At 39.5% G+C, this 25,863-nt stretch overlaps 1 protein-coding gene across 1 annotated transcript in view; it reads left to right on the top strand.

The window, feature by feature from the left end:
* The window catches only part of ccdc88c (coiled-coil domain containing 88C), a 79,884-nt gene that overhangs the window by 8,068 nt on the left and 45,953 nt on the right, over positions 1–25,863 (top strand). Inside the window, exons 3-4 of the mRNA XM_036592851.1 lie at positions 849–957; positions 24,356–24,425. Coding sequence (XP_036448744.1) covers positions 849–957; positions 24,356–24,425 — 179 coding nt within the window. The remainder of the gene's footprint in view (positions 1–848; positions 958–24,355; positions 24,426–25,863) is intronic.

Consider the following 25,863-nt stretch of genomic DNA (forward strand, 5'->3'; position numbering starts at 1 on the left):
TGGCCTGTCATCATGAAATGTTCATGTATTGTAAAGGACAGCTGGCATTTTTGAATCGTGAAAAAATAAGAATGGAGTTACGGAGTTTTGACATGATGGCAACGATACGTTTATTTTTGGTGTGGAATTCAGTACCAGTTACAATATCCAATATTTTTCTGTATGCAGTCGTGTGCAAAAGTTTGGGCGCCCGGGTCAATGACATGTTCTGTTGATTTTCTAAGTGAAATGTTAACAACATCCTCTACAGAGAACATTTTAACACACAATTACTATTTATTTCTTTTTTTTTCAGTTTAACATATTGGAAAAAATAAAACATAAAATATGGCCTGTGCAAAAGGTGTGGCACGTTTTATATTTTATTTATTTTTTATGTTAAATTCATCAAATAAAAAATGTGCACTATAATTGCAGAAAAATGCCATATTTAACTGTTGCATATGACTTTTCATATCTACCAATGCTGATTACGTAAACATTTTCTAAAAGTACAAATTGGCAGTAGATTCACCCAGAATAGCACTACAGAGAAACGTAACACTTCTAGGAAGGTTCAAACGCAATAAAATGAATACTGTGCAGCTATTTTAGTGCAGTAGCCCAGTGTTGCCTGAACACCAAATATCAGTTTCAAATACTGGTCAGCATCTTTACAATGCTGACATTTTTACATTTTTAGGCAGTTATCTGATACTGATATTCAGATATCATCATGTATCCCTAGTTTGGTTGATAAGTCAATAGATGTTTACAGCATGTCTGTTTTTGTTTGCAGAGTCATCTGTAGTGGATTATATTCTATGATATATATGATTATATTAACAAGTTGACTGTCTTTCTAACAGAGATCCAAATCCTACAAACCACCGGGTGAACAAGCAGGTGAACAACGATGTCAACCTAAGGATCCAGAACCTTAGCACTGTTATCAGACACATCAAAAACTACTACCAGGTAAGATCACTGCACCACTTCCTGCTTCAACAGCATCTCACTTCCTGGACACTTTGAATAGTGTATCATCGATACACTGAGGGTTAGATTACACCGTGGCTGTGTACGTGTGCTGATGTTTATAAAGAGGACGTGGAGCACATCTGTGCATCTTATTATTCAACAACAAGCAATACTTTGTGACCACTACTGTGAGAGTTTATGGGGTGAAACCACTGAAGTTGACATGAAGTGTTTCATAGAGCTGGAAAGACGTAATGTGGTTGAGGGTGGTCTCTGAATTTCTGAAAGTTTTACTAGACCTGTAATGATTGTAATGATAGGAGTCAGAGTGAGTCAGAGAGGGATAAAAGTGAGAGAGTGTGGCAAAGCACTTTTTAGAACAAATGCAGCAGCTTCATCGTGCAGCGTGATGTACGATTTCAGAGAAGACATTTCTAGGAAGCGAGTGTAATTTTGTGGGTGGACGTGAGTTGGTTTTGTAAGCCAGCAATCTTTTGGTTGGTTTTGGGCAGTGCCTCGGCCTTTAAGTAGCCGTTTGCCAAATCTGAAACCCTATCTCATGGCTGACCCTTCTCCTCCAGCATTCCTTTCCTGACCGTACAGTTTCTCAACTCAACTGCTACACTGTAGGACATCCAAATGCAGTGCCTTTCAAAAGTATTAAACCCGCCTTAAAAGTTATCAGATTCGCCAGATTACAAATGATGCTTACACAGATTGTTCTAGCCAGTATTTTTATTACAAATCAGTATGTTCTTAAGTAAAATTTCTTATTTGTCAACAGAGGAAAAAAAAATCATTCATCCCTTTCAGCCACTCCTGTGTTGCTTTGGCTTTGTGCTTGGGATCATTGTTCTGCAGATTGAAGCAGGTTGTCTCACTGCACCATCCATACGTCCTTCAGTTTTAACGAGATAGCCAGTCCCCGCTGAGGAAAAGTATCCTGACAACATGGTGCTGCCACCCCCATGCTTCACTGCTGGGATGGTTAGCGAATGGGTAGTGTTACATATGCACCACACACAGCCTTTTGAATTTTGGCTAAAAATCTGTCATCTGACCACAAAACCATATCCCACATTTTAGGTGAGTCCATCTGATGCTTTCTTTCTAGCAAAATCTAGCTGTGCTTTGATTTTGTTTTTTCTTCACTAATGGCTCCTCTCTAGCCACCCCAACTCCTCACAGGGCAGTGTACAGGAGCATTATCTTTCATCTGTATAAACTTGAAGGTTTCACAGCACATGGGTTGAATATTTAGGGTCCTTTTTTAATAAACTATGGCACAGCATGAAGTATCATTTGTAATCAAGATGAGTCTGATTCCCTTTAAGGGGGTTGAATACTTCTGCAAGGCACTGTGTGTACACATGCCTTACATGTTTGTTATTTTCTCTTACACATATGTAAGTTTCCTATAAATAATAAAAAGCATGCAGGGAATATGTGCATGCCTAACTACATATAATTACATTCTACTGCAGTTTTTCTTTAGGTTTGTGTTTTTAGTGTCTGACGTTCCTAACTTGCTCGCTCTTTCTCACCTCACCCTCAGTTCATATCAGAGAAGGTGTCATCTCATTCAAGGGGTTGTTATTTTTCAGAATGTTGTGTGAAGTGCCTCTCAGTTGTAGAGCTATGTTGTCTTTATTGACAGTGAGAATCTAACACATACAGTGCTCCTTTTAGAGCTCTCTGAAACTCTGCACTCAGATGTCTGAGTGCTACTGTTTTGTAGGGCCTCTGTTTGGGTTTTCGCTAGAAGTAACAGTGTATATATTTCAGTATGTGTGGTTATTTAGAGGTGTGCTCACTTTGGGGTAAATGCACTCTAAAGAAAGCACTTATACATGTCTTAACAGAGATCCTCTGTGTGTAGCCAGTGTCCCTTAGGCTATCAGCTCAGACGCATTGGGCAAGAACCTGCTCAGCTATACTTTTCTCATATTCTGAAAGTGAAATAGATGGACACCATTGTTCTGTAGTACAACATAGTGGCTGTCGAGACACAAGCACTCTCATGATCATGAAATTTTAGCTGATTATTTATTGCCATAGAAATAATTGGAATTTTTTTCAACTGTTAGTACAAGAATAAAGTGGACATATAAACTGATTAGCTGTCTTGCTTTTTAGCTGTTAATATTAACAGCTAAAACAGCTCAAGCTTACCATTGTCCTCTAAAGGTATTATTAACAAACATCAAATAAACAAACATTACCAGTACAAAAATTACTTGAAATAAAATTGTACTCAAGATGGCACTAATCCGATATAGTGTATCAGAAGAAAATGCTGGATTGGATATTGGAAGGAAAAAGGAATGAATCTGATCCTATCCTGCAACAAATCTAGGTTGAAATAGCCACACATATATTGTGTAATATGTTGTAAGCTGTGTATTTCTTCCTGTGGGGTAGTAGTGTTTGAGGTGTTCCAGCAAGATAGTCTTCTCATAAAGCATTTCCTTTTCAGAGATACAAGGTTTTTTACAATAGCAAAGAAGTGCCAGTGTTGTGTGTGTGTGTGTGTGTGTGTGTGTGTGTGTGTGTGTTTGTATGTGTGTGTGTGTTTTGTCTCATGAGGTTAAGCTAAAGACCATGTGAAGTGTCCAGTCTAACTGTTGAAATGTGGGTGAATGGGGGAGCTTCAGAAAGGCAACATCTGGAGGTCTTGTGTGGGTCATTGCACTCCTGATCAAGAACAGATGTGTTGTCTTAGCTTATGTTGATCACAACCCTGTAGACCCTCACTTGCAGGTTCTTGTGTGGTGGGGGTGGGTTGGTGTAATTTGATAAATAAAGGCTCTAAAGCCCCCTCAGGAGCTGTTTTGAGGATATCCGGACAGTGGTCAGCGGAAACGCTTAGCTCTTGTAATGCATTAGCCCTCTCACTTTAGATTAAAATCCTTTTTCATTTTCCTCTCTGTTATTCGAACCTGATGCCAGTCTGCTTCCTCTCACTCTCTTCTCCACTCTTACACCCTCTCCAGAAACAGTGTAGCTCCACTTAAACTGCCCCATACAAGATAACGCTGCCTAATATGTGGGCTTCGCAATGTGGACAGAAGAAATACCATATTGCAGATCAACTGCTGCATATTATTATGTGCTTTGCGTATATTGAAAACACAACACATTTGCCTGGAATGTTGGACATGGTCAGGAATATTTTGTGATTTCTTGGACGGTTCATTTGTATATTGCAAACTTGTGATAAGTGTTTCCAAGGACACTATTTTGATTGTGATTTACAATACTGCTATATACATATACAATATACACTCTCTGGCCACCTTGTAGTACACTCGTACATTTTTATGAGGTCCACTTACCATATAGATGCATATAGATGCAGTTTGTACATCTTCAGCTGAGGTTGTAGCTGCAGAAGTTGAAGGTGTATAAAGTAAAAAGTTTCTGCTTGAAGAGACACACTCAGCCCAATCAGTGCAGCTGGTAAATGTGAGATAACCGATCAAACCATGTTTTACCCAAGTTTAGAGAGCTTATAGCTTGGCTATGAGACCTAGTTAAATTAGCCTTTAGACCTTTTTAACAATTTGGTAAGAAATTAGAGTAGCTAAAGTTAATTTAAAAGTGTATTGCTAACTAATTCAAAATATAGGCTTTTTTAAAGTTAGAAGTAGTTATTTAGCTAGCAATTGCTATTGTTTGCTAAGTTTTTTTTAGCTTAGTGAGCTCGGTAGCCAGCTAGCTACATTCTCATCTCTACAAAACAAAGAATTAACTAAAAGCTGAGATTAATCAGCTAATATGGATGTCTTTGGAGGTTATTGACATTGGTTGCTTGAAAATGAAACAATAAAGCTAGCAAATCCAAACCAACACATTTATGTATAGCTGCCTATTCAGCCCACAGCAGTTTAGCTTTTCCCATTCACCTTGAAGTTATAAGGAGTGTTGTAACCTGGACTTCTTTTTGAATTAGGCACAATGAAGAGAGGTTGGAAATGGCTATCAGGGCAAAAAAATTCATACAAGAAAAAGAAAAGATATGGGCCCATTCAGAATAACTTAGTTAGCATTGTCTTGCATGTAATTACTGAATAATAAGCGTTGAGGTGTAATACTCTTGGGAAGATGTGAACTATACAACTAAGAGTTTTCTAGACATCCCAGAAGCCCATTTAACATCTGTGCTGTCATACTAGTTGTTAAATATTTTAGGTTAAAATGAATTCATGCCGTGGATAGGTAAGTTCAAACTGCACTCTCCTCAAAATGTGTGAGTTATTTATATTTATTAGAATGATATGGGGTGTACATTGAAGTTTTGGTATCAGTATTCAATCTGAGGCATCAATACTGTATTGGATATCCAGCCCTACTTCCAAAATGTAAGGACAGATCAATTTGTTTACATCCTACTTCTGCAAAGTTAGATTGACCTTGAAATCTTAGTAGATCGATGTGATGGATCTGTTCCAAATCCCTGTAATAATGCAGTGCCCAAAGCGTCTCTGTTTCAGAACTGCCATGGTTGCTTGTTGTGTTAGCTCTTTCTTAATTTCAAGTTATTTCAGCCTGGCCAGTCAGTGCATGATCTGCTAATTACACATGGCACAGGGTGGAAAGGCACATAGCTGACCACATTACTTAAAAATAAGATTTTTCTCTTTTTTCATTGGTAGTGCATTTAAACTTTTAGAATTCATAGAGTATGTATGTATAACTAGAGTTGCCCTGATATGAGAAATATTAATTTTTTGCTTATGACATGAGCTGCTGCTGCTGACCTCAGTTTTGGTGTAAAATCCACCCTCGGCACCTTCGTCATCGAGATAACCACTCTGATGCACGCGGAGCCTCTCCTAATAGCCATAAACCATCATGTTGCTGGCTGTTGCTATTGGTCCCTGCAAAGATATCACCGCGCACCCATTAATTATTGTGATAGGCCCAGGAGGTCTGGGAGATAAGCAGTGGGTGGAGATTGCTCTTTCATGTGCATGACTTTGTGGCAAGAAGACAATATAAGCAAGCTTAACATTAACATAAGATCCTAATTTGGTCTGTGACCTGCAAAGTTTACTGATCAGAAAGTTACATGACACAGATCTGATTGAGCCGTTGAGCTGCTGTTGGGTTCTGAGATGTCAGCGGAGTGTGCGTAGGTGTCACTCATGCAGGAAACGTGTCTGATGAAACATGATTAAGTTAAGCTGAAAAACACTTCTCACCACTGAACTTGTAAAAAACATTTTCATCTATTTATTATAATTATACATCATAATGAGCTGGACTATGCAGGATGATTTAAGGACCCTTGACCTGTCAGCTTTGAGTCTTTTTTTTTTTCCCCCAACTTTTTTCTTTCTTATTAGCTGATCTGCAGACAGGCAAATCACTTTCAGCTATTCAATATCTTGTATATCTTATGCAATATCTTATCATTTCCGTGAAGTCAGAACAGCAAATGTTTTACACACTTGTGTAAGTCAGTTCAGCATGTATTGTCAGCTAGAGATAGCACAGCACCAGTTTTTCTTTTCTGATACTGATGCTGATACATGAAACCTTGAATTTCATCTTATATTGGTACTAGCAGGCCAAAAATAATGGGGCTGTAGGCTTACCTTGTTAGGTGATAGCTCTGGTGTTGGACAAAAATATAGCAGAAATGAAAACAACAGAGGGACCTCGATAGGTTTTTGTGTTGGATGAGTAACACAGGTTGCCTCAACAAAAGCTAACAAAGCTAAGAAGTGACCCATTGTCTTCAACAATTCAAGTATTCAAGTATTTTCAAGTATTTTCTCCTTAGTGGACCATGTGCCAACATGTAAATTTGTCAGAGAAATATATTTCCATTGTTTTTGGAACTAGCTAGCATCAACCAGAGTAGTTAGCTAGCTTTGCTAGCAATAAAGCCGCACTACATCTGCCTGCTTTATTGAGTCATTATCCTTGGCAATATGCTCACTTTCAGGCACTCGTGTTTTAGAGTAGTACAACATAAGATTTGCGAATATGAGCAGAACCGTCACGTTTAACTGAATCGTTAGGCTGAATTGTTACAAAATAAGCACCATATCGCTACAATCGAATTCAGGAAAACTGAAGAAAAGAAGTAAAATAAAGCGCTCTAAGGCTTATTTGGTAGAACATTCAGTAGCACTTTGTGACTCTGTACTAGGCCTGGGCGATTTATAGGCTAAAAATAATTAGCGTGATTAGCGATATAATTATCGATCTATTATATAATCGCTCACAGAAAAATTCTCATGATGAAAAAAAAACTTTGACTTTCGTTTGTGGTGCACAACGATGTTGCAAGACAGATGTGATCATCTTTGCATCTCTTACAATAATTGTGAACCTATAGTGTTTATATATTTAATGCAGAAATAATGCAGTAATTGGACAAAATTGGAAGCCCTTGCAAGTATTGCAATGGTTGGTTGCATGAATTTGTGATCACAGGTTTCTAGAGGGACTTGTTGGCTTTGATATAAAACTCTGACTATACTAGCTTCATGTATGAACTCTGTGGTAGGTGTTTCAGTACTGCTGAAAGAGAAAGTATATTCTTTAGGTGACTAGATATGGTGCATTAGGTCAGGGGCGTGGTGGCATTCCGGATTAAGCCTAACTTCCAAACCTACTGCTCAAAATATTAATTCATCCAGCTTAGCCTGGATTCAGCCTTAAACCTAAAGCCCATGGCACATTTGGGGGCTTAATCTATGCAGACTAGCACTGCCCCAGATTCATTGAGGAATTGTAAATATGTGCCACCCCTGATCAGGATGATCCATGTGCTGCTATTCTGCCATGCTGTAGGTCAGGGGCCCCGCCATGCCAGCCGTGTTCATGGGCAGGGATCTGTCTACATTCCCCCCCTTTAACCCTCCAACCCCCAAAAATTAGATTAGCTCTGCAGTGTCTGCATACTCAATCACCAGAAACTGTCCCCTCAGAGAGACGGAGGTGCAGGCGACCAGGACAAAGGGCCTCCAGGGGGGAGGGGTGCCATGTTGGATCCTCCCAGTCTATTGTCTAGAGGAAAAGCGTGTATGAAGCTGAGCCACTGTAAGCTGACTCCTCTCCAAGCTGCGCTATGAAAGATGTGACCTGTCTGGGGCCCTTGCTCTGAGTCTGGGTGTAATGAACCAGAGCAGGCCAAAGCACCGCTAGCCACAGACGTTGCCCCTTTGACCAGTGTTTGTTTATGGTTCCATTCATAGTGGCAGTGTTACCAGTGGTATATTAGAAATAGTTTGTTGTATAACTGTTGTTGTCAGCATTTATCCACTCTTTGGCTAAAACATCTCAACATATCTGAAGTGGTCAACTGCCTTCACTCACTTTCATATAGAGTGAACTGAGTGAACCACTCCTGTACCTCTTTCATTCTGAAGAGCTCAGTTTGATTATATTCTCTGTCAACAGCTGGACACTGACACTGCTGGGATTCTGTAACTGTGGTGGTCTGTCAGAATCATTCAGAGCTGTTGGATGTGAAATGTGCCATTCTACAGAAACTTACCAAGTCCGAATTGCCCTCAGTGGTGGTGATGGGAACCAGACGTCTGAAGAGTTTATTGCCTCGAAAAACATGCTCACAGAAAGCTATTGCATGAAATCATTACCAGTGTGTTACCTGATGCCTGATACAATGTTTTACCATAGTTCTGAGATAAGGCTTTGGCCTAAAACATATTTTTTATAGCAGAAAGGTGTATGCAGAGTGTTGTAGGGCAAAACAGTACCCAAAGATGTGTACCAGTTTGCTCATATTTTACAATTACCAATACAATTCTGAACATACATGTTGGTTCACCTCCCCGTGTCTGCGTGGGTTTCCTCCGGGTACTCCGGTTTCCTCCCACGGTCCAAAAACATGCAGTTAAGCTAATTGGATATGCTAAATTGCCCCTTGGTGTGAGTGTGTGTGTGTGAATGTGTATGTATGTCTGTCTGTCTGCCCTGCGATGGACTGGCGACCTGTCCAGGGTGTATCCTGCCTTCCGCCCAATGACAGCTGGGATAGGCTCCAGCACCTCACCGCGACCCAGAAGGATAAGCGGTTTAGATGATGGATGGATGGATGGATGGATGTTGGTTCACTGTCTGTTTCAGATAGCAAATAACATGGCTTTGTATGCATCATAGACATTTTGACTGCTGATTCTTGTCACATTTTTTGTGAAGAAAATCTCAATCTTTAAGTTTCTTTACAACACAGCATTTCACATCAAACCTCTCTGAGTGACTGGCTTTGTTCACATCTCAACATTGTTAAATTTTGCAAAAATCTTGAAAAATCAGTGGTACGCGTCTTTAAGTAACACTTGTAAGCATTTTCACTGGGGACCATTGTGATTTTGTGAGGCATGACACTAGTCTTAATACTGTGCCTGTTCAAAGTTCTATGTACTACAATCTTCAAATGACAGTTCAACAAAAAATCCAACTTACAATATATTTGATCAGCCAAGATGTGTTTGGTCTAAGAATTTATCTTCTTTAGTGAGACTAATGTAGCTAACAATCAACAAGCTTGTACCCCTGTATTAGCATCGTGCAAATTACACGCCTAAATCATTGTTATTTATCAATTGAAGTTGGCTGATACTACTGTTTTAGCTATGATATGCTTTTGTCGATTTTTATAGGTAACTGTCTGCTATAAACCATATATTTGAGATGAATTAATACGTGTAAGATGATTCAGTGTGACTTACCATTTGGGTGATGCTAATTGGATATAAGCTTCCAGTTTAACTACATTAGCATTGTAGCTCAAGTCCAAAGCTAAAGAAGCAAAGTTTGGGCATATATTTAAAGTAATAATGGGAACATTATTATTGGGAATTGTTCCTTTAAGGGGAATGGGTTTCTTTATTGCTAGTTAGCCTGCTAACTCCCTTTGTTCGTTTATGTGCTCATAGGCTAAGTAACGTCTTTTTCCCAGAGGTGTACAGTTTCTCCACTGCTACACACCTGTACAGCCCTGGAGACTGCAACCAGAGCCTCAGACACTCCTCCAGTTGCTTTCTTGCCTTCTCTCTCCTACTTTCTCTTCTCTTCTCCCATCTTTTCCCTATTCTATCCTTCATACCTCTGATATGTCAACTGTGTCTGTCTCTCTCTCTCTCTCTCTCTCTCACATCCACTTGGACAACTCTCATTACCTCTGGAAGGCACAGACGAGTGTGCATCTTCCAGTCCAGAGCACTAGAAAGCCCCTCTTGAGACACGCTGCCGTGGGAAAGCCAGAAACAAAGCCCTTACATGTGTGTTAAACCCTCACTTTTCTCTCTCCTCTGTCTTCCCGAGTATATTTACTGCATCCCCCTTTTCCTGGACCTCCCATAACCCAACATGGAAACTGACAGCAAAGCATTGCCTGCAGAGCAGATCTGAGTGCACTCTTACTTAACCTACATAGATATGAGTTCTGGCACAGTTTCAGAGTAGTGTGAAGCACTGTAGCTCTTCAGTGAATGTACACACAATTGAACAGGAATAAACCTAGGCTTGATAAACTGAGTAGCATCATGCATACAGATTTTGTAACCCGTAACTAAGCCAACTGCATGACGTAAGCCTGCCTCGCTCTTTGTGTAACATAATATATATGATAGCTAAGCTTGAGCTCAACCTTTTTAACCTGCAGACCAAAACTCTGACCTATATGTCAGACAGGCTTGTACTGAGTGATGGTAGTGCTGCAGTTATGCTGAGTAAAAGATACAGGCTTTAATAGTAGACCGTCGTAACACTCAGGCTTAGTAACTCTGTTGTTTTGCAGGCTGTTATTTGAATTTAAGGGAAGACACTACAGGCAGAAATTATGATTTTGGTCCCATCAATCGTATTTTTGTAACACTACTGAAAGGCAGTATTCAAAAACCAAATACCATACCAGTGGTTGGTATAGTGTAGTGGGTGACACCTCTGCCTTCTATGCTGTAGACTGGGGTTCAATCCCTGCCTGGGTAAACACCCTACACTATACCAGTAAGAGTCCTTGGGCAAGACTCCTAACACTACCTTCGCCTTCCTGTGTAAAATGATCAAATTGTAAGTCGCTCTGGATAAGAGCGTCTGCCAAAATGCCGTAAATGTAAATGTAAAAAAAAACTCTACATGACTCCTGCATAAGCCTTTCATGACAACTGACCTATACATTTAGATTAATGAAAGCTTGTTCCAACAAGCCCCAGTGCCTCAGTATCATAACACTTTCTGGGCTGAAATGATATCAAAATTGACTAAAGCAGCTAGTGTTTGTCGGAATAAACCTTTATAACTGTTAATGTAGGTTTATATTGGTTGTCTTAAAATGGCTTATGTAGGTGTCATGCAGTTGTACACATGCTGTCCTTGAGTAAAGTAAATGTAAACAGTTTTTTTTTAATTTTGGATAAATTGTATCTTTGACATCTTCTTTAACTGTAAATGTTTATTTCAGTGTTTTTGTCAGTTGCATCCACTCACATCAGACTATTATGCTATATGCTAAAGTTAGCAACATTGAAGGCTTAGCTATGCCTGCACATGGCTTTTTTTCTTGTAGAACCTTTCTGAATATCCAAATATGTCAATTTCTTTTGTACGAACAACAACTTTCCCACAAATGACACGTTTTCTCATCTATCTCTGGCTAATGCTGATTCTTAAAATTGTTTTTCTCAAAATCAGTTGATCTCTACTTTCAAAGCCAGTTTATTTTAGCGTGTTTTTTCATTTTGACCCAATAAGACCATTTCTTTCAAGTTTAGTAAAAAAAATCCATATAGAATTTTTTTTTTTTGAAAAACCTTAAATACCTAAAGTACTTATGTCATTAATAATCTGCCAGTAATCATCTCAGAGATAATTTATGATTATCTTTTGTTTTAGAAAGGTACCCTGTTCACCTGTAGAGCGTTTCATTAAATGAATTTACAGACAGTATATCGCTTCTGTCAGAACAAAACCTTGTATCTTCAAAATGAGAACTTTACAGGAGAAGCAAAAAACGTACTTTATTTTTGATGTCAGTCAATTCAATGAGACTTCCAAGTAATTTTTGGCTGTTTCTTTTGGTTCATTCATTGTGAAATTTACACACAATATAAAGGACAACAGGCATTTTCAAATTATGTCAAAAAATGAAAAACGGCAAAAATGGAGATACAAGGTTTTGTTCCAAAAGCAGCAACATATAGACCTAAAAGTTGGCTGCCTTTGGGCCGTAATAAATATGATCAAATGTATTAACAGTCTTATTTTTACGCCTGATAAATAATGTTACACACCTGATTACTATTTGAACCCATGCAGAATTGACTAATTCATGAATAGTGTTTGCTGCTAAGTTGTGATCGTAAGCAGAACTGGGTCAGTGTGGTGCAGTTATTGTTTTAGTGGGTGAGCTGTGTTTGTGTGGCCTCTATTGTGGAGCTGATGTCAGTCATTGTTTCTGTTCCAGATTGCTGCTGGGTGAAGGTTCCTCAGTGTTTTAACTGCCATATGGAAGAGTTGTAGCCTTTCGTGTGGTTTCTCCTGGTCTTTTGATAGACATCTGTTTCCTCTGAGCAGATCATGTATAGCAGACCTGTCGTGTGGGCCGCTGGGCAAAGATCAGCCCCTCTTTTAAAAGTAAATGATTAAAGTAATGAGTTAAACCCTGAAGCTGTACTGGCTGTGTCGTCTGGTACGGTAAGCCGCACAGATATATTGGTGGTGGTGTTTAATGAGGGCTGTTTGAACTGTGAACACACCTACACAGTCACTGAGTCTGGGGAGCTCCACGGAGCTGCGTCTGTTTAATGGAGACTGGGGTGCAGGGCAAGAGAGAGGAGGTGTCCGCTACTTTGGGTCAATAGAAAGTGACCAAGGGAGTTGCCACGGAGTCTGGAATGTCTTTCTCCTTCTGTTTTTTTCTGTCGGTCTGTTACTGGTCTCTCTTTCTCTCACGCTTATTCTGTCTCTCTCTTTGTCTGCTAATTTCTCTCCTTCCTGTTTTTCTTTCTCTCTCTCTGTCTTTCTGTCTATTTGTTTCTCGTTCAATTTCTCTCTCTCTCTTTTTCAGTCTCGCTCTCTTTCCTTTTCTGTCCCTCTCTCTCCCCCTCTCCCTCTTTTTCTTTCGTTCTGTCTTTCTTTCTGTCTTTGTTTCTCATTCAGTCTCTCTCTCTCTCTCTCTCTCTCTCTCCTTTCTTTCTTTCTTTCTTTCTTTCTTTCTTTCTTTCTTTCTTTCTTACCTCTCCTCCTTTGTGTCTTTCTTCCCTCTTTCTGTTTCTCTTGCATTCTTTCTTTTTCTGTTTTTCTTTCATTCTATTTGTCTTTCATTGTCTTTCGTTCGTCTCCTGTTCTCTCTTTCATTCTCACTCTCCTGTTGTTGTCTTCTGAGTTAATAAGCAGAGAAAGTGAGTTTGTCTCTCTCTCTCTCTCTCTCTCTCTCTCTCTCTCTCTCTCTCTCTCTCACATTGTATCTCAGCCAAAACATGGAGCCTGTTTATTGGGCACTTTTTAATTTCACTTTGTACCTTGAAAAGTCTTGCTTTGTGAAATAACCCCAAGACGTGCTCTAAAATGACTCGTGTTGTAACAAACACAATTATTATTATTATTATTATTATTATTTGTTTTTTTTTGTAAACTCATCCTCTACACCCAATCTATATGATGAGTGATTTTTCATGACTCCTCAAACCTGAACTTGGCTTGAACACAGCACACCACCCTTTCTATCTGTTTGTGGTGCTTCATAAAGAGAGCACACAAAAGGCAGTCTGAGGAGAAGCCCATGTAACAGGAAGTTGTGGCATGCCCTGTGAGGTTTTAGTCACGTGGTTGCAGCCCTCACCTGGCCTCTGTGTGTGTTTGCTCCCTTTGTTTCCACCTGTTGATTGTACTCTTATCTTTGATTAATGGTGGTGGGTAATGTTGCTTTGAATTCTCCTCATGTTTCTGCGCCCACTCACTCCAGTCTCAAGGCTTCTGTGGCATCTATAAAAGGGCTTTGAGTTGAGCAGCAGGGTAGGAACTTTACAGCATCAGCCGTTTTAAAGAAAGGGCTTTGAGAACAGGGCCAAAGCAACCGTAGGGATTGTGGTCTGGTACCCTTTTTTGGTTTGAATGGTTTGTTTCTACTCATTCAGACTTCTTATAGCTTTCAGAGGCAACTTTGTGCTTAAGCTGAAAAATTTTGGCAGGAGAACAATTATTGTAGAAATGAACCTGCTTGCACAGTGTGTCATCGCTAATTGCTGTGAGTTGACCCCCTCAAGCGATGATTGGTGTCAGGCTGGTGGATTGAATATTGATTGTGCAGGGCTGTTCCACTGCTCACTGAACTGCAGGCCTCAGGCTGTGCTCCAATATGGGTCATTGTAGCACTGAAGTTCTTATCAGGGTGTGCTCCACTGACCATGTATTACTCCTTTTTGAATTGGTGGAGGCACATTTGCCTTCCCTTTACACCTACTTCGTTTGCCTTTTTTCCACACATAGACTTCTCTCTCCAGTTTTCCTTCATGTAAATTGCCGTGAGGTTGTTATGTGACTCCAATGAGTAGTTTATGGTGTTTGGAATTTAATTCTGTGTGTGGAAATCATGGATGATGCAGAGACATGCTGGCAACAGATCTTTTATCTAGCTAAAAAATATAACTGGAGCAAATGGAAAGTACACCACAATCATCCTCAGTGCACTGAATCTGAGGCTGAGGTCGGAAAATGCACACAGATGATGAAAAGGACCCACATTTTACATATTTTATTTTGCTTTTTTTTCATGTTCTTTCTTAGGTCCACTTATGATGTCTCTGTTTATGCAGTGAAAACAGCTGTAATTAGAAACGGCACTATATCACTTTTTCTCTGCCGATACCAATATTGAACTTGAAGTAAGTTATTTTCAATTGAAGCACTGAAGAGCATCTAAAAGTAGGCTATCATGTTCAAACTATTCAAACACACTACTACCCCACAGGAAGAAAAACACAGCTAACATCATATCACACAATGTGAGCACATGCTATTTCAGGGTAGATTTGTTACGTGAACAGATTAATTTTTTTCCGCCTGATAGTGATACTCATTGATGCCGATAGGTTGTTTTGGTTACTGTGCCTTTAAACTGGTATATGTAAATTACCTCTTTTCTGATTGGTGGGCTTGTATTGAGTTTCATTTAAAAAGCAGTCCAGGCTAAAGCACTCTTTATAACTTCAGCGTGAGTGGGCAGGGTTAAACTACTGTAGGATGTGTAGGTGGATATGTGGTGACTTCATAAAAACAGTGAATTTACAAAGAGCCATTTTTGCAGCTAAATATCCATATATAGACTGAATGGAGTTAACAGTATATTTTAAAATTAAAACAATGTCTACGTCTTACATCAAGCTCTTTTTGTGTTGTACAAAGCGTGGACAGTTCAGTTTTCTATGGTTTGGGCCCTTGAAGCAAGATGCCCACTTCATGCAAAAGGACTGTCAACGTGAAAAGAGGACATGATGAACTTGCATTTAGCCTTAAATTTTGGTAGCTAAGGGCAAAAGCTATTTGGCCTTTTAACATTATTATTATTATGTCATTGAGGCCACCAGAAGAGGCATGAAGGCCACTCAAATCCTTAGAAAAATATGTACGCATAGATTGCCTATACTTCTCAAATAATGAATTTTAAAATATATACTTTAGGCTTTAGACGTGTGTATGTGGAACATCAAGGAATGCATAAGGTACTATTTCTCTTTGAAGTTTAATTTAGTAAATTTGATTTGCATGAGAGTATGTATAGTGTGTGATGAATCTTCAGCCATGTCAGTCATTATAAATGAACATAGATAAGCCTAACATAGATAGACCTCCAGCTTTTATCAGTGGCAATATAGACTACAACTGCAGGTGTTTACAACACAAACAGCTTGGTCACACATGAAGCGCTGCAGCATAATGCTGCTGTTACTGTATATTTATACCTGCAGAAGGTAAACAAACACAGCTCAAGCACTTACCACAATAACCAGGAAACCTCCGCTCTGGAGGGTGTGTGTTTGCGTGTGAATTACTCTGTGCACTTCAGTGTCGACAGTCTTCCTCAGTAGTGACCTTTGTCCTCACTTCCTTTCCACACTGTCTGGAGTTTAGGAGTCTCTGAATGGAACACAAAGTGGCCTTTTTATAGCAGAACGTTGTATTTATCCTAGCCTGGCTGTTTTGAGTACACCCTCTTTGTGATAAGGCTGTATCCATTCACTCTGCACTCAGCCTCCTTGCCTTGCATTCAATATATTTGCTTGAAATGGGAATCAAAGAGGAAACAGTTGAAGGGCACCAAGTAAGCTTTGAAAAGCCCACAATAGCTGGTAATACACAAGTATTGCATTGTGTGGAGTTGCAGAGGTTTGACCTTAATTTCTTATCGTCTCTCCATCTGCAAGCTGGTCTGGGATTCTGAAATGGAATTCAAAAGCACCCAACAGGTCTGCTGGATGGTTCCCAAAGTGACTGCGCAATCAGAGAGTTCGTTATTGCTCAACAGCCTGAGGGAGTTGTGTGATTGACAGTACTGTGTTGATCCTATGCTGTCTCATTGATTGGTGGAGGGTGGGGCATGCACTGCTTCCTCTGATATCTCTCCTCCACAATCCCTCTCTCCATCTCTCCTTTCATCTTTGAAGTGCACTCACCCTTTTTTCTCTTTCCACCCTTCACAGTATGACGCTGTGCCTTTCCTCCTCTGCCCCTAATGAATGTTATGTGTGATCTATCCATGCTTCACCCACAAATGCATTCTTTTCTATCAAGTGTTTCCAGGTGAGACAAGTTTTACGTAATATTAACAAAGATCCCAATCAACCTAATGACATACTTAGGCAATCTTTGTTTACAGTGGCTACATAACATTGAATTTCCAGTTTAAAATGTTATGCTGCCGAACTGGACTATGTAGTTGTAGCTAAGTAAAACTTTGCAGGTTTGCAGGAAATGACAAGGAATGTGCCACCATGCTAATGTTAGCTTAATTACGCAACAAAAAAACATCACATGTATCCTAACAGCATTATCTTATACATGCAATCAAAATAAATATGATTTGAAATCATATTTATATAAATTCTCAGTATTTTGACAAAAGCTGAGTTGTGTGCTTACAGGCTATTGCAATAAATGTAGAAATTTGTGGTTGTCAGTTTGTTTTGAATGTAGTTAGGTCCTGATAAAATCAAGACAGGAAAAAATGGAAATCAAGTATAGGTTTGTGGACCAACATACATAGTCTGAAAGTCCATTTTTTTTAGCTTTTTATGCAGAAATTATGGAATGAAACTAATTGTAAACGGAACAAGCAGCAGTCAAATATTCAAGTAAGTTGAGAAAAAGTAGCACAATAATGTATTTTCTCTAACTCATTTTCAGTAGAACACACACCAGTACTGTCTGACTCTGAACTAGTCTGAATGCAGCATCTTACATTCTTTGCAACAATCAATGCAGTGAAAATCGTCAATAAAAGTCCACAGAAATCAAGTTTTATGGTGGAAAAGTGGGAGACAGTTGTGCATTTTCAATTGTGGTCCACAAGGATTGGATTAATTTGTGTGAATTTTGTGATTGCAAGTTTCTGGAGGGACTGTTAAATGATTAATAAATGAACAATAAAGATGTGTAGTTACCTTTTGTGTAAATTTCTTTTGGATTACTTTGTTTCTTGCAGCTGTATTAAAATGTGGTAATTTCCAGTGGTAACCTACTATAATGAGTATGAGCATAATATTCTCATTTTGATCCTACTGCCCTGGACTAAGGCCAGCAGGAGAGTGGACAGACAGGAGGTGTGAAATTCCCACATCGGACGGTCCCAGAGGTTCTAAACCAGACAGATGGAACAGAGCAGTTGTTCTTTTGTAGAGGCAGAGGAAATTGCCTCATGAAAGTTTTCGGTCACTGAGGAAACTTTCCAGGAAGGTCATGAAATCAGACAATAGCATAGTACGAATAAACTATCCTTCCATTGCATTTTCCATACAGTAATTATTGTATGTCCATTGGGATTGCGGAATGTAGGACAGATCCTAACACTCTCCACTTTGTTTTCCTGAAAATAAAGCAGAAAATGTGGAAAGTGCTGTTTGAAGAGCATTCTAGTGTCACTGAGGGAAGCTGTACAGGTAAAGGAGGGCAGCCAAACACAACACTCCTCACGTCTATATCATTAATCTCATCTATCAGCTCTATTGTGTCTGGTGTTAAGGTATTTCCTTCATTTGTAGGTAGCATTAGTGCCGCTTCTGATGCTGACTTTTCATAGTTATACAACAGAAGCTCTCCGCAAGCTGCACTTACACCTCTCTTGCTTTGGGAAATTGATCTTCACTTGTTAATAATTAAGATAGGGGTGTGTGTTTGTGCAAGAGAGAGAGAATGTGTGCGTGCGTGTTCGTGCATGTACATCTGGTCTGTTATGCTATCTGTCTGATAGAACTACAGCTTAGGGTCTCTCTCGCTGTCAGTATGTGCTCAGATATGGGTGCCATCTGTTTTTCACTGCTAATATTTAATTTACGGTTGCTGTCTGTTTCATTGGGATAGCTCAGGGTTTGTGAAAGCAGTGGAGTGTCATTCTGTTATAAAAGGGCAAAGTACATGTGTTATTCTTAAGTAACAAGAGTGAGGAATGGAGGCTGGACATTTGGCATTTAAGGGCTTAAAGGGGAACAGTCATTGAGAATGGTTTGATGTGAAATGCACCCATATAGAAACTTGCTGAGTCAAAATTGGTCATAGTGGTGTTGATGGGAATCAGACGTCTGAAGAGTTAAATGGCCTCTTACATCACAGACAGCTATTATATGATATGGTTATTAATATGATGTCTGGTGTCTGATAAATAGTTTTAAAGTTGAGGTTATGTTTTGGCCTAAATGTGTGTGTGTGGTGTGTAGTGACAGTAGTAGTGACAGTGCTACTGTATAAGCAGTCCAGTCGAATTAGCTTCAGTAGACATGGTTATCAGCCAGGCCATAGAAGATACAGTGATAGCTGATCCTCCTCAGTGTTCTCCATCCTCAGCTGTTAGCTGTAACATGATGCTAAGAAACACAAAGGCCTCCTGGTCTGGCAGATGCCTCAGCGCTAATAATGATCCTTCTTAGGAGTGGTAGCACTCATAATAATCATCTCAAGTAGCAGGAAAGTGTTGACGCCATGCCTTTTCATAGTGATATTAGCCACCTCATAATTCTATGGCTGTCATATCAAATAGTGTAATGGTTTTCTCCTGTCTTTCGTGTTGGAACGCACAGGCTTTCAGCTAATTGTTCCCTTGCAGGCTGCTCAAGCAGCAGATGCCACTGAGCTGTCAGATGAAGCCACTGGTGTTTTTATCTCCCAGAGGCTCTCTTGAGTGCTGTGGTGCGTGGTCACCAAAGAAACAGTCACGAACCAGTGGTCCTGAACACAAAAGAATGATAGGATTACTCTGGATTCAAAGCAATTGATGAAATGATGTCCACGCAAGTTAAGGATAAAAAAAGAACACATGAGAAAGCTTTAGGTATTTTTGTCCCTCTTCTATTTTTTGTTTAGGAGAATGAAGTACAACACATTTCATTGTTTGCCATTGGTATATTATTTTTGTATGTATGTATGTATGGTATGTATGTATGGTATGTATGTATGTATGTATGTATGTATGGTATGTATTGTATGGTATGTATTGTATGTGTGTGTGTGTGTGTGTGTGTGTATAATAATTCCATATTTGCTATTAGTTAGCTTGAAAAGAAACCACTTTTATTAGCTCAGTACTAGCTTTCACTGCTTTCGTGATCCAATACAATGTTGACAGATTCTCAGTATGGATCTTTGTTGGTTTATGAAGACAGTTTGCAGTTATGCATTTGAAAAACTCTTTACAGAGAAGTCAGAACCACGACTGCTGTGCTGGACACTCAGTCATCAGTGAAATGTAGTGTGTGTTGGTATGAGTGATGAGAGGAGGTGGTCTTGAGAAGTCTGAACTATTTGTATTTGTGTGAAGTGCAGGGAAGGTCAAGCATATGACAGGAGAAACCAATAGGCCATTCAGAGGGTCCTACCTTACAAAGACAGTGTTGGCCAGGCCTGGGCCTCAGCTGAGGAGCCTCTATTGTAATCAGGGAGAGTAGCGGTCCCCATCAGCTCCTGAACACAAAGCCCTCCTGCGGGACTCATTCCTCTCAGGGCCAGATTAAGCTGTCAGTTGGGGGTCTGTAGGGAGGCCAGAGATTTAAGATGATGTCATAGGAAACCACTGCACCATCTCAGCAGCAGACTGGTCCTGTGAGCTCATATGATTTCAGCTTCTATCAGATACTAGAAAGCTGTAGCTGTAGTACTGGGCCTATATGTGTGTTCCACTCTAGTGTTTTTCGTTTATTAAAGAGACTACTGCACATTAAGTGGCTTCTTCATGATCTGCCCATAGGAAATGTTGTTGCTTCACTTAATGTTGGTCAAAATATAATTTAACTTAATGGAAGATTGTAGCACAGTGTTTACAGTATCTTTGGTAACTTAGAGTTTCTGGTTTAAAATGCTGTACTGCCGAGCTGGATTATATTGTTGCAGCCAGGGCTGAATGATTAACCATTTCAATCAAAATCGCAGTTTGAAGGAGTGCAGTTTTCAGTTTGCAAGAGCTGCAATTATAAATACTTCATTATTCAACATTGTCTAAAGTTTTTAATGGGGAAGTTTAATCTAATAATACAGGGCATGTGAACTGGGAGTCTAGCGTACTACATTCAGCAATCTAGATTCAACTCCAAAACAATGGGAATGCTAGTCTTCTTGGCAAAAAATAGTCCTGAAGCTTAATTAAGAAAATTTAACTGCATTTGATTCACAATTGTAATTTGCATTTGCAGTTTTGGTCAGAAACATCACAGATAATTTGCCAAAACTGTGCAGCTCCATTTGTAGCTAATTGAAACTAGGCAGGTTGGAAATGACAGTGACCGATTTGCCACCATGCCAACTGGGCATGTGCACTCCAATGAATTATGATATTCGAGCAACCATAATTCGAATTCACGAACTGATATCTGGTTAACCACAGAGAAAGAGAAAAACAATGGCAACCCAGCATGTTGTCTCATCAAGGTTGTCACAACCTCATCATTAAGTAACGTTGCTGTGGTGTTTTGACTACATATTGGCAATTTTAGCAAAATTCCATGGAGTTCCATGCATAACATGAGCCCTATTCAGACTGTAATGCTGGTCATTGTCTTCTTTTCTGGACATATGGCCTTTTTAGCCATAAAAGCTGCTCTGTCTCCGCCTTTTATGTCACATCCTTAATGATGTGCCCTTAGCAAACTGCTGACCATCAGGCACTCGCATTTCATAATAGCAAAGTTTGAGTCCTGGCACCTCGAACTGTTAACCAATCACTCAAATACTCATGCACATCCCTAATGCTCAGTTACACTACAAAAGTCTATGTCTGTTCTACACTATTGTTACTGCTCACATGCCTTTAGAAACTCATTTGAAGTAAGCAACACTCTAAATTTAGGTTATTTTGATAAAATCTCTTCAGTTATCTTCAAATTCACTGACATCCTTGGGGTCAGTTTGACCTCAGCGATTTGAACCTCCAGAAAATGATTATAATTAAAATTGTTACCCAAGTTTGTGTCAGGTGCTTAAAAAAAGTGTTTAGACGTTAAACATTGAACGGGGTCAAATTGACCCCATAGATAATAGGAGGTCATTAGATTAGATTAGTCCCGTCTTACAACATTTACTACAAACAAATGCATTTGTAGGCAGAGCATGGATAAGTCAATTGACCACTCTTATTGACCATAGCATCTTCTTTGGCTTGTTAAACCTCTTAGTTGCCTGTTTATCATCAGGAGTATATCCCTTTAAAAACTGAGAGGAGTCCACCAGTTCCGTAGTCTTTGCTTTGTTTATCTTATTCACTCATCTTTACACTGGTGACTTGTAGTGGATCTGAGGCAGCTTTAATATGGTGTGATTTGTCCTGTAAAGAGGTCAAGCTAATCCAGTTTTGACATAATGGATGACTTATCTGAACCACCTCTACCGCTGGTACTCAGGGGAGCACTAATGCACCTTAACTGCAGAGTAAATCAAGTGCTACATCTGAGACAGTATGTAATGAGGGGGGATTAGTAAAATCGATGTGTACATAGCATCCAGTGTTCAAACAAAGAAAAAAAAGAATTGGTGAATGAATGTTTATCTTCTCCAAAGTACAAAAAAAAAGATATTACACTTTACGTTATGTAGGGATGCACCAATCCAACTTCAGAAGACTCCTTAGCATTGTACAAATTTTTTTAATTATATTGTCCTAGAAGGTAAAGGTGGGCAGTATTTTATCATATCGTGATAACTACATTACAAACATGCCACATATGCTTTTCTGAGCATATTGCTGATATCTTCTGTAGTTAAATAACTGAATAACTGAATGTTTCAGAGACCATAAGTAGTCCTAAGTTTATTGCAGCACAACAAAGTTTTCGTTGTTTTTGATAGTACTGCTGGAGCGTTCTGTCTAGTCCAACTTATCAACCCTCAGAAAAACTAAATATCATTGTACATGTTTATCATGAAAATGCCTTCAAGTATCATGATATTGTATTGCCATTTCATCCACACCTACCAGTTTTCTAATAACTAAAAACAGCATCTGTGTCACTCAAATTCTGTATAAAGGGACCATCACTGATGTGATGTTATTCTGTGGGGCAAATCCTAAGCACTCTCCCATAACTTTCCCATCAAGATCCACATCTTAGCTTTCAGCTCAGTGAATACTCATTCTTTTCTGCATTCCACCACACCCATATGCTGTATACAGTGATCGTTTAACAGCACAGCTTCAGTACTGGCTATTTGGTTGTATTGCTAGTATAACTGTCTCTGCGTGTGTATGTGATGGAATGAGGGGTTAAGGTCATATGAACCTGTTAGGTCTTGTCTATTGTGTACACTGAGTGTTGCGTTCGGTTGCCATGGAGGCCATTGTCCCTGAGGTTAGGTCCACTGGGACACGTGAGTACATACGCACAGATGAGTACTACCACTGAACTTTCTTCAGGAACACTGTGTTGGCATGCAAGAGTAAAACAGCACTGTGTCCAAGACTTAGTGTTCTGTACTGTACTGTGCAAAAGTCAGAGAGCGCCATTTTTTTAAAAATTTAATTTCCAGTCAAAATGGCCATTGAGTACAAGTTATTACTTTTTCAGATTCAGGAAAAAAGCACAAATGTGTATTTTAAAAGAATATTACACAGATGTATAATAATAAGTAAATATAACATTTTCAATATATATTTTTTCAGGATTTTCTTGTATACACTTTGTTTTATTGCATTCTTTTGGTTAGACTTGCTTTCAGTTTTTTGAAGAAATGCAGGGATATTTTTACACACCAAAAGCAAAGTTCAGTCTGAGAAGTTGATTGCATATTGTGCTTCTCATGATCCAAGTAATCCCAAACACATTCAGTGCAAATTTTCTTCTTTTTATCTATCACTTTTTCTCAGTAACAGCTTCTTGACAGCTGCATATTCTTTCAGACACACAGCACTGAGTTGTCTTCTCACAGTGGAAGGATGGACAGAAGTACTTGTGGAATTGTTCAGATCTGAATCAAGAGTGGAGCTTGATATTCTCCTCTCTCAAAGATGAAAGTTTTAAGTACTGTTTATCTGATGGTGAAAGGTTTGGTGGTCTTTGGAGTTCCAACTTTTCTATATCTTTTAATAATTTTTTTGTTCTACATGTTGTTTTCGCTTTTTTAAATTTTTCCTTTGTGCAATTGGATCAATGTATATCTAATCTGAATAATGAATGGCTTCTATTTAATGGCTATGCTTAATGTAAACTAAATAAAAGAACAGTGGTCTCTGACTTTCACAAAGCACTGTACATTCATACTGTACTATGGGCGCACATTATTTTGTGTTCTGTATGAATACAGTCCTGCCCATCCTGTTTCTATCACCCCAGGCTTGAATCATTGTTGATTGTGATGAGTTCCCCTCCCCAAACATGCCTGCTAATGCCTGCCATTTCCAGCAAAGTTTCTGTTCCCACCTTACTGGAGATCCTAGTTTATGACCTCGGCTTGTGTTTTCCAGCCTGCTTCAGTCAGCTCCCCTGCTGGCTGGAGCCTGCACCAGGCCTGTTTAATCCTGAACAGCTCTAATGCAGGCATTCCATGCCAGTGGAGGATTCGTCCCACTGCCCTAACATGACCTCTACTTATGGTCAGCTCCTCAGTCAATGGAGAGTGAATAAAACTGGCAGCAGACTAGCTGCTGGATCTAAACTGAATTCCTTTGTTTATTTTATGCATACAGAGCTGTAGAGTTAAGCTCTCTTCTCTTTTCCCCACACAGGAGAGTCTACAGCAGCTCATTCTGATGACTTTGCCCAACGTACTGACCATCGCTAAGGACCCTTTGTCAGGTAGTGAACAGAGTTTTTTGTGTCTTTGGATTGTCATTGCTGTCATTGATAGCTATTTTCTTTTTGTCCTAGCAAGAAAATGGAAACTTATATCAATATGCTGATAAATTTTTCACTGAGCCATAGCTTTAAGACTACATGATAGGTAATGTCCGATGTCTCTCCCAAAAGATAAAGAATGTTCCCAGTTTCCCTTTTCCAAGGGCAGTAGCTTCCTGGAGTAGCCTCCTCCCTCACTGGCAGTCCAGCAGTCATAAACAAGCTCTCACCTGCGGACCTGGACGCTGCCTCTAAGGGGGAGGAAGCACATGTTTTAGGCTCATAATAGCTGGAGGAAGAGGGAAGGACTGGAGGAAGGACGCTGCAGGGGCCTGGCCAAGGCTGAGCGCTGATTGCAGGACCTGCTGTTGACAGATCGCTGGCTTGATCAGTGGACACACAGCTCAGATACTGACAGAGAGAGAGAGAGTTTGTTAGCAGCTGTTGACAGCCTCGGCCGTTCAGCATACAGAGTGCTCACAACTGTCTATCTTTACTCATTACATCATTCGATATATATTCATTTAATATGTATCACCTATTTCTTGTACTGGGATGGTAGAATATGAAGACTAAATCATTTTATTTAAAAGATACAGTCCAAGTTGTACAATGCAATGTAGTGTGACATGACAAGTAATATGTAATATTCATAATTCATGAAGTGGATGGTGTGCTATCACCTGGAGAAACTGCTAACGCTACCACATGCAGAGAAGAAGGCACAGTAAAGAGGGAGATTTTTCCCTACTTGTTTCTCCTGTTCTAAAGCAGCAGGTCAGAACTAATTCCAGCTTGCACAAGCCTGTACTGTATGTGTTTAATATGGCAGTGTTTAATGCTGAGACCTTGTAATTTGTTTTATAAGGAGCCTTGCAATGTCTAATTAGCTGCTAGCATGAGGCTAATTTCTACTGCCATCAGTTTGTGGCGATGTTATATGTAATGCTAGCTTAAACACGGCAAGTGAAGCTTAGGGGTGCGGGAAAAAATCGATTCTTAGATGCATCGCGACGCGGACGTGAACGATTCTGAATCAATTCATATCAATTCATATGTCAAAAATCGATTTTCTAAATATTTAATTTATAACATAATGTTGACGGAACGCAAAAGGCGGAACTTGGAAGTGCGGAAGTGCAGCGCCCGGACAGTCTGTGGCGGCACATAAAAAAAAAAAACACAACTGGATGAGTGAGAAATCCGACCGGCTCCCTCTGCATTAAAAGCCAGGTTAGATCAGGAGTCACAACACAAATGATAAGAAGAGCCATTTTGTCCTTTCATCAAAAATCAGACCACCTTGGGGAGCCACAACGTTTAATGTCCAGTATGTCTCAGTATGTGATAATGTCTTAGTATGGGCTAAAAATATAAACGAAAACGCAGATTTACTTCG

The sequence above is a fragment of the Colossoma macropomum genome, unplaced genomic scaffold (genome assembly GCF_904425465.1).
Source record: "Colossoma macropomum unplaced genomic scaffold, Colossoma_macropomum, whole genome shotgun sequence".
Classification (NCBI taxonomy): domain Eukaryota; kingdom Metazoa; phylum Chordata; class Actinopteri; order Characiformes; family Serrasalmidae; genus Colossoma; species Colossoma macropomum.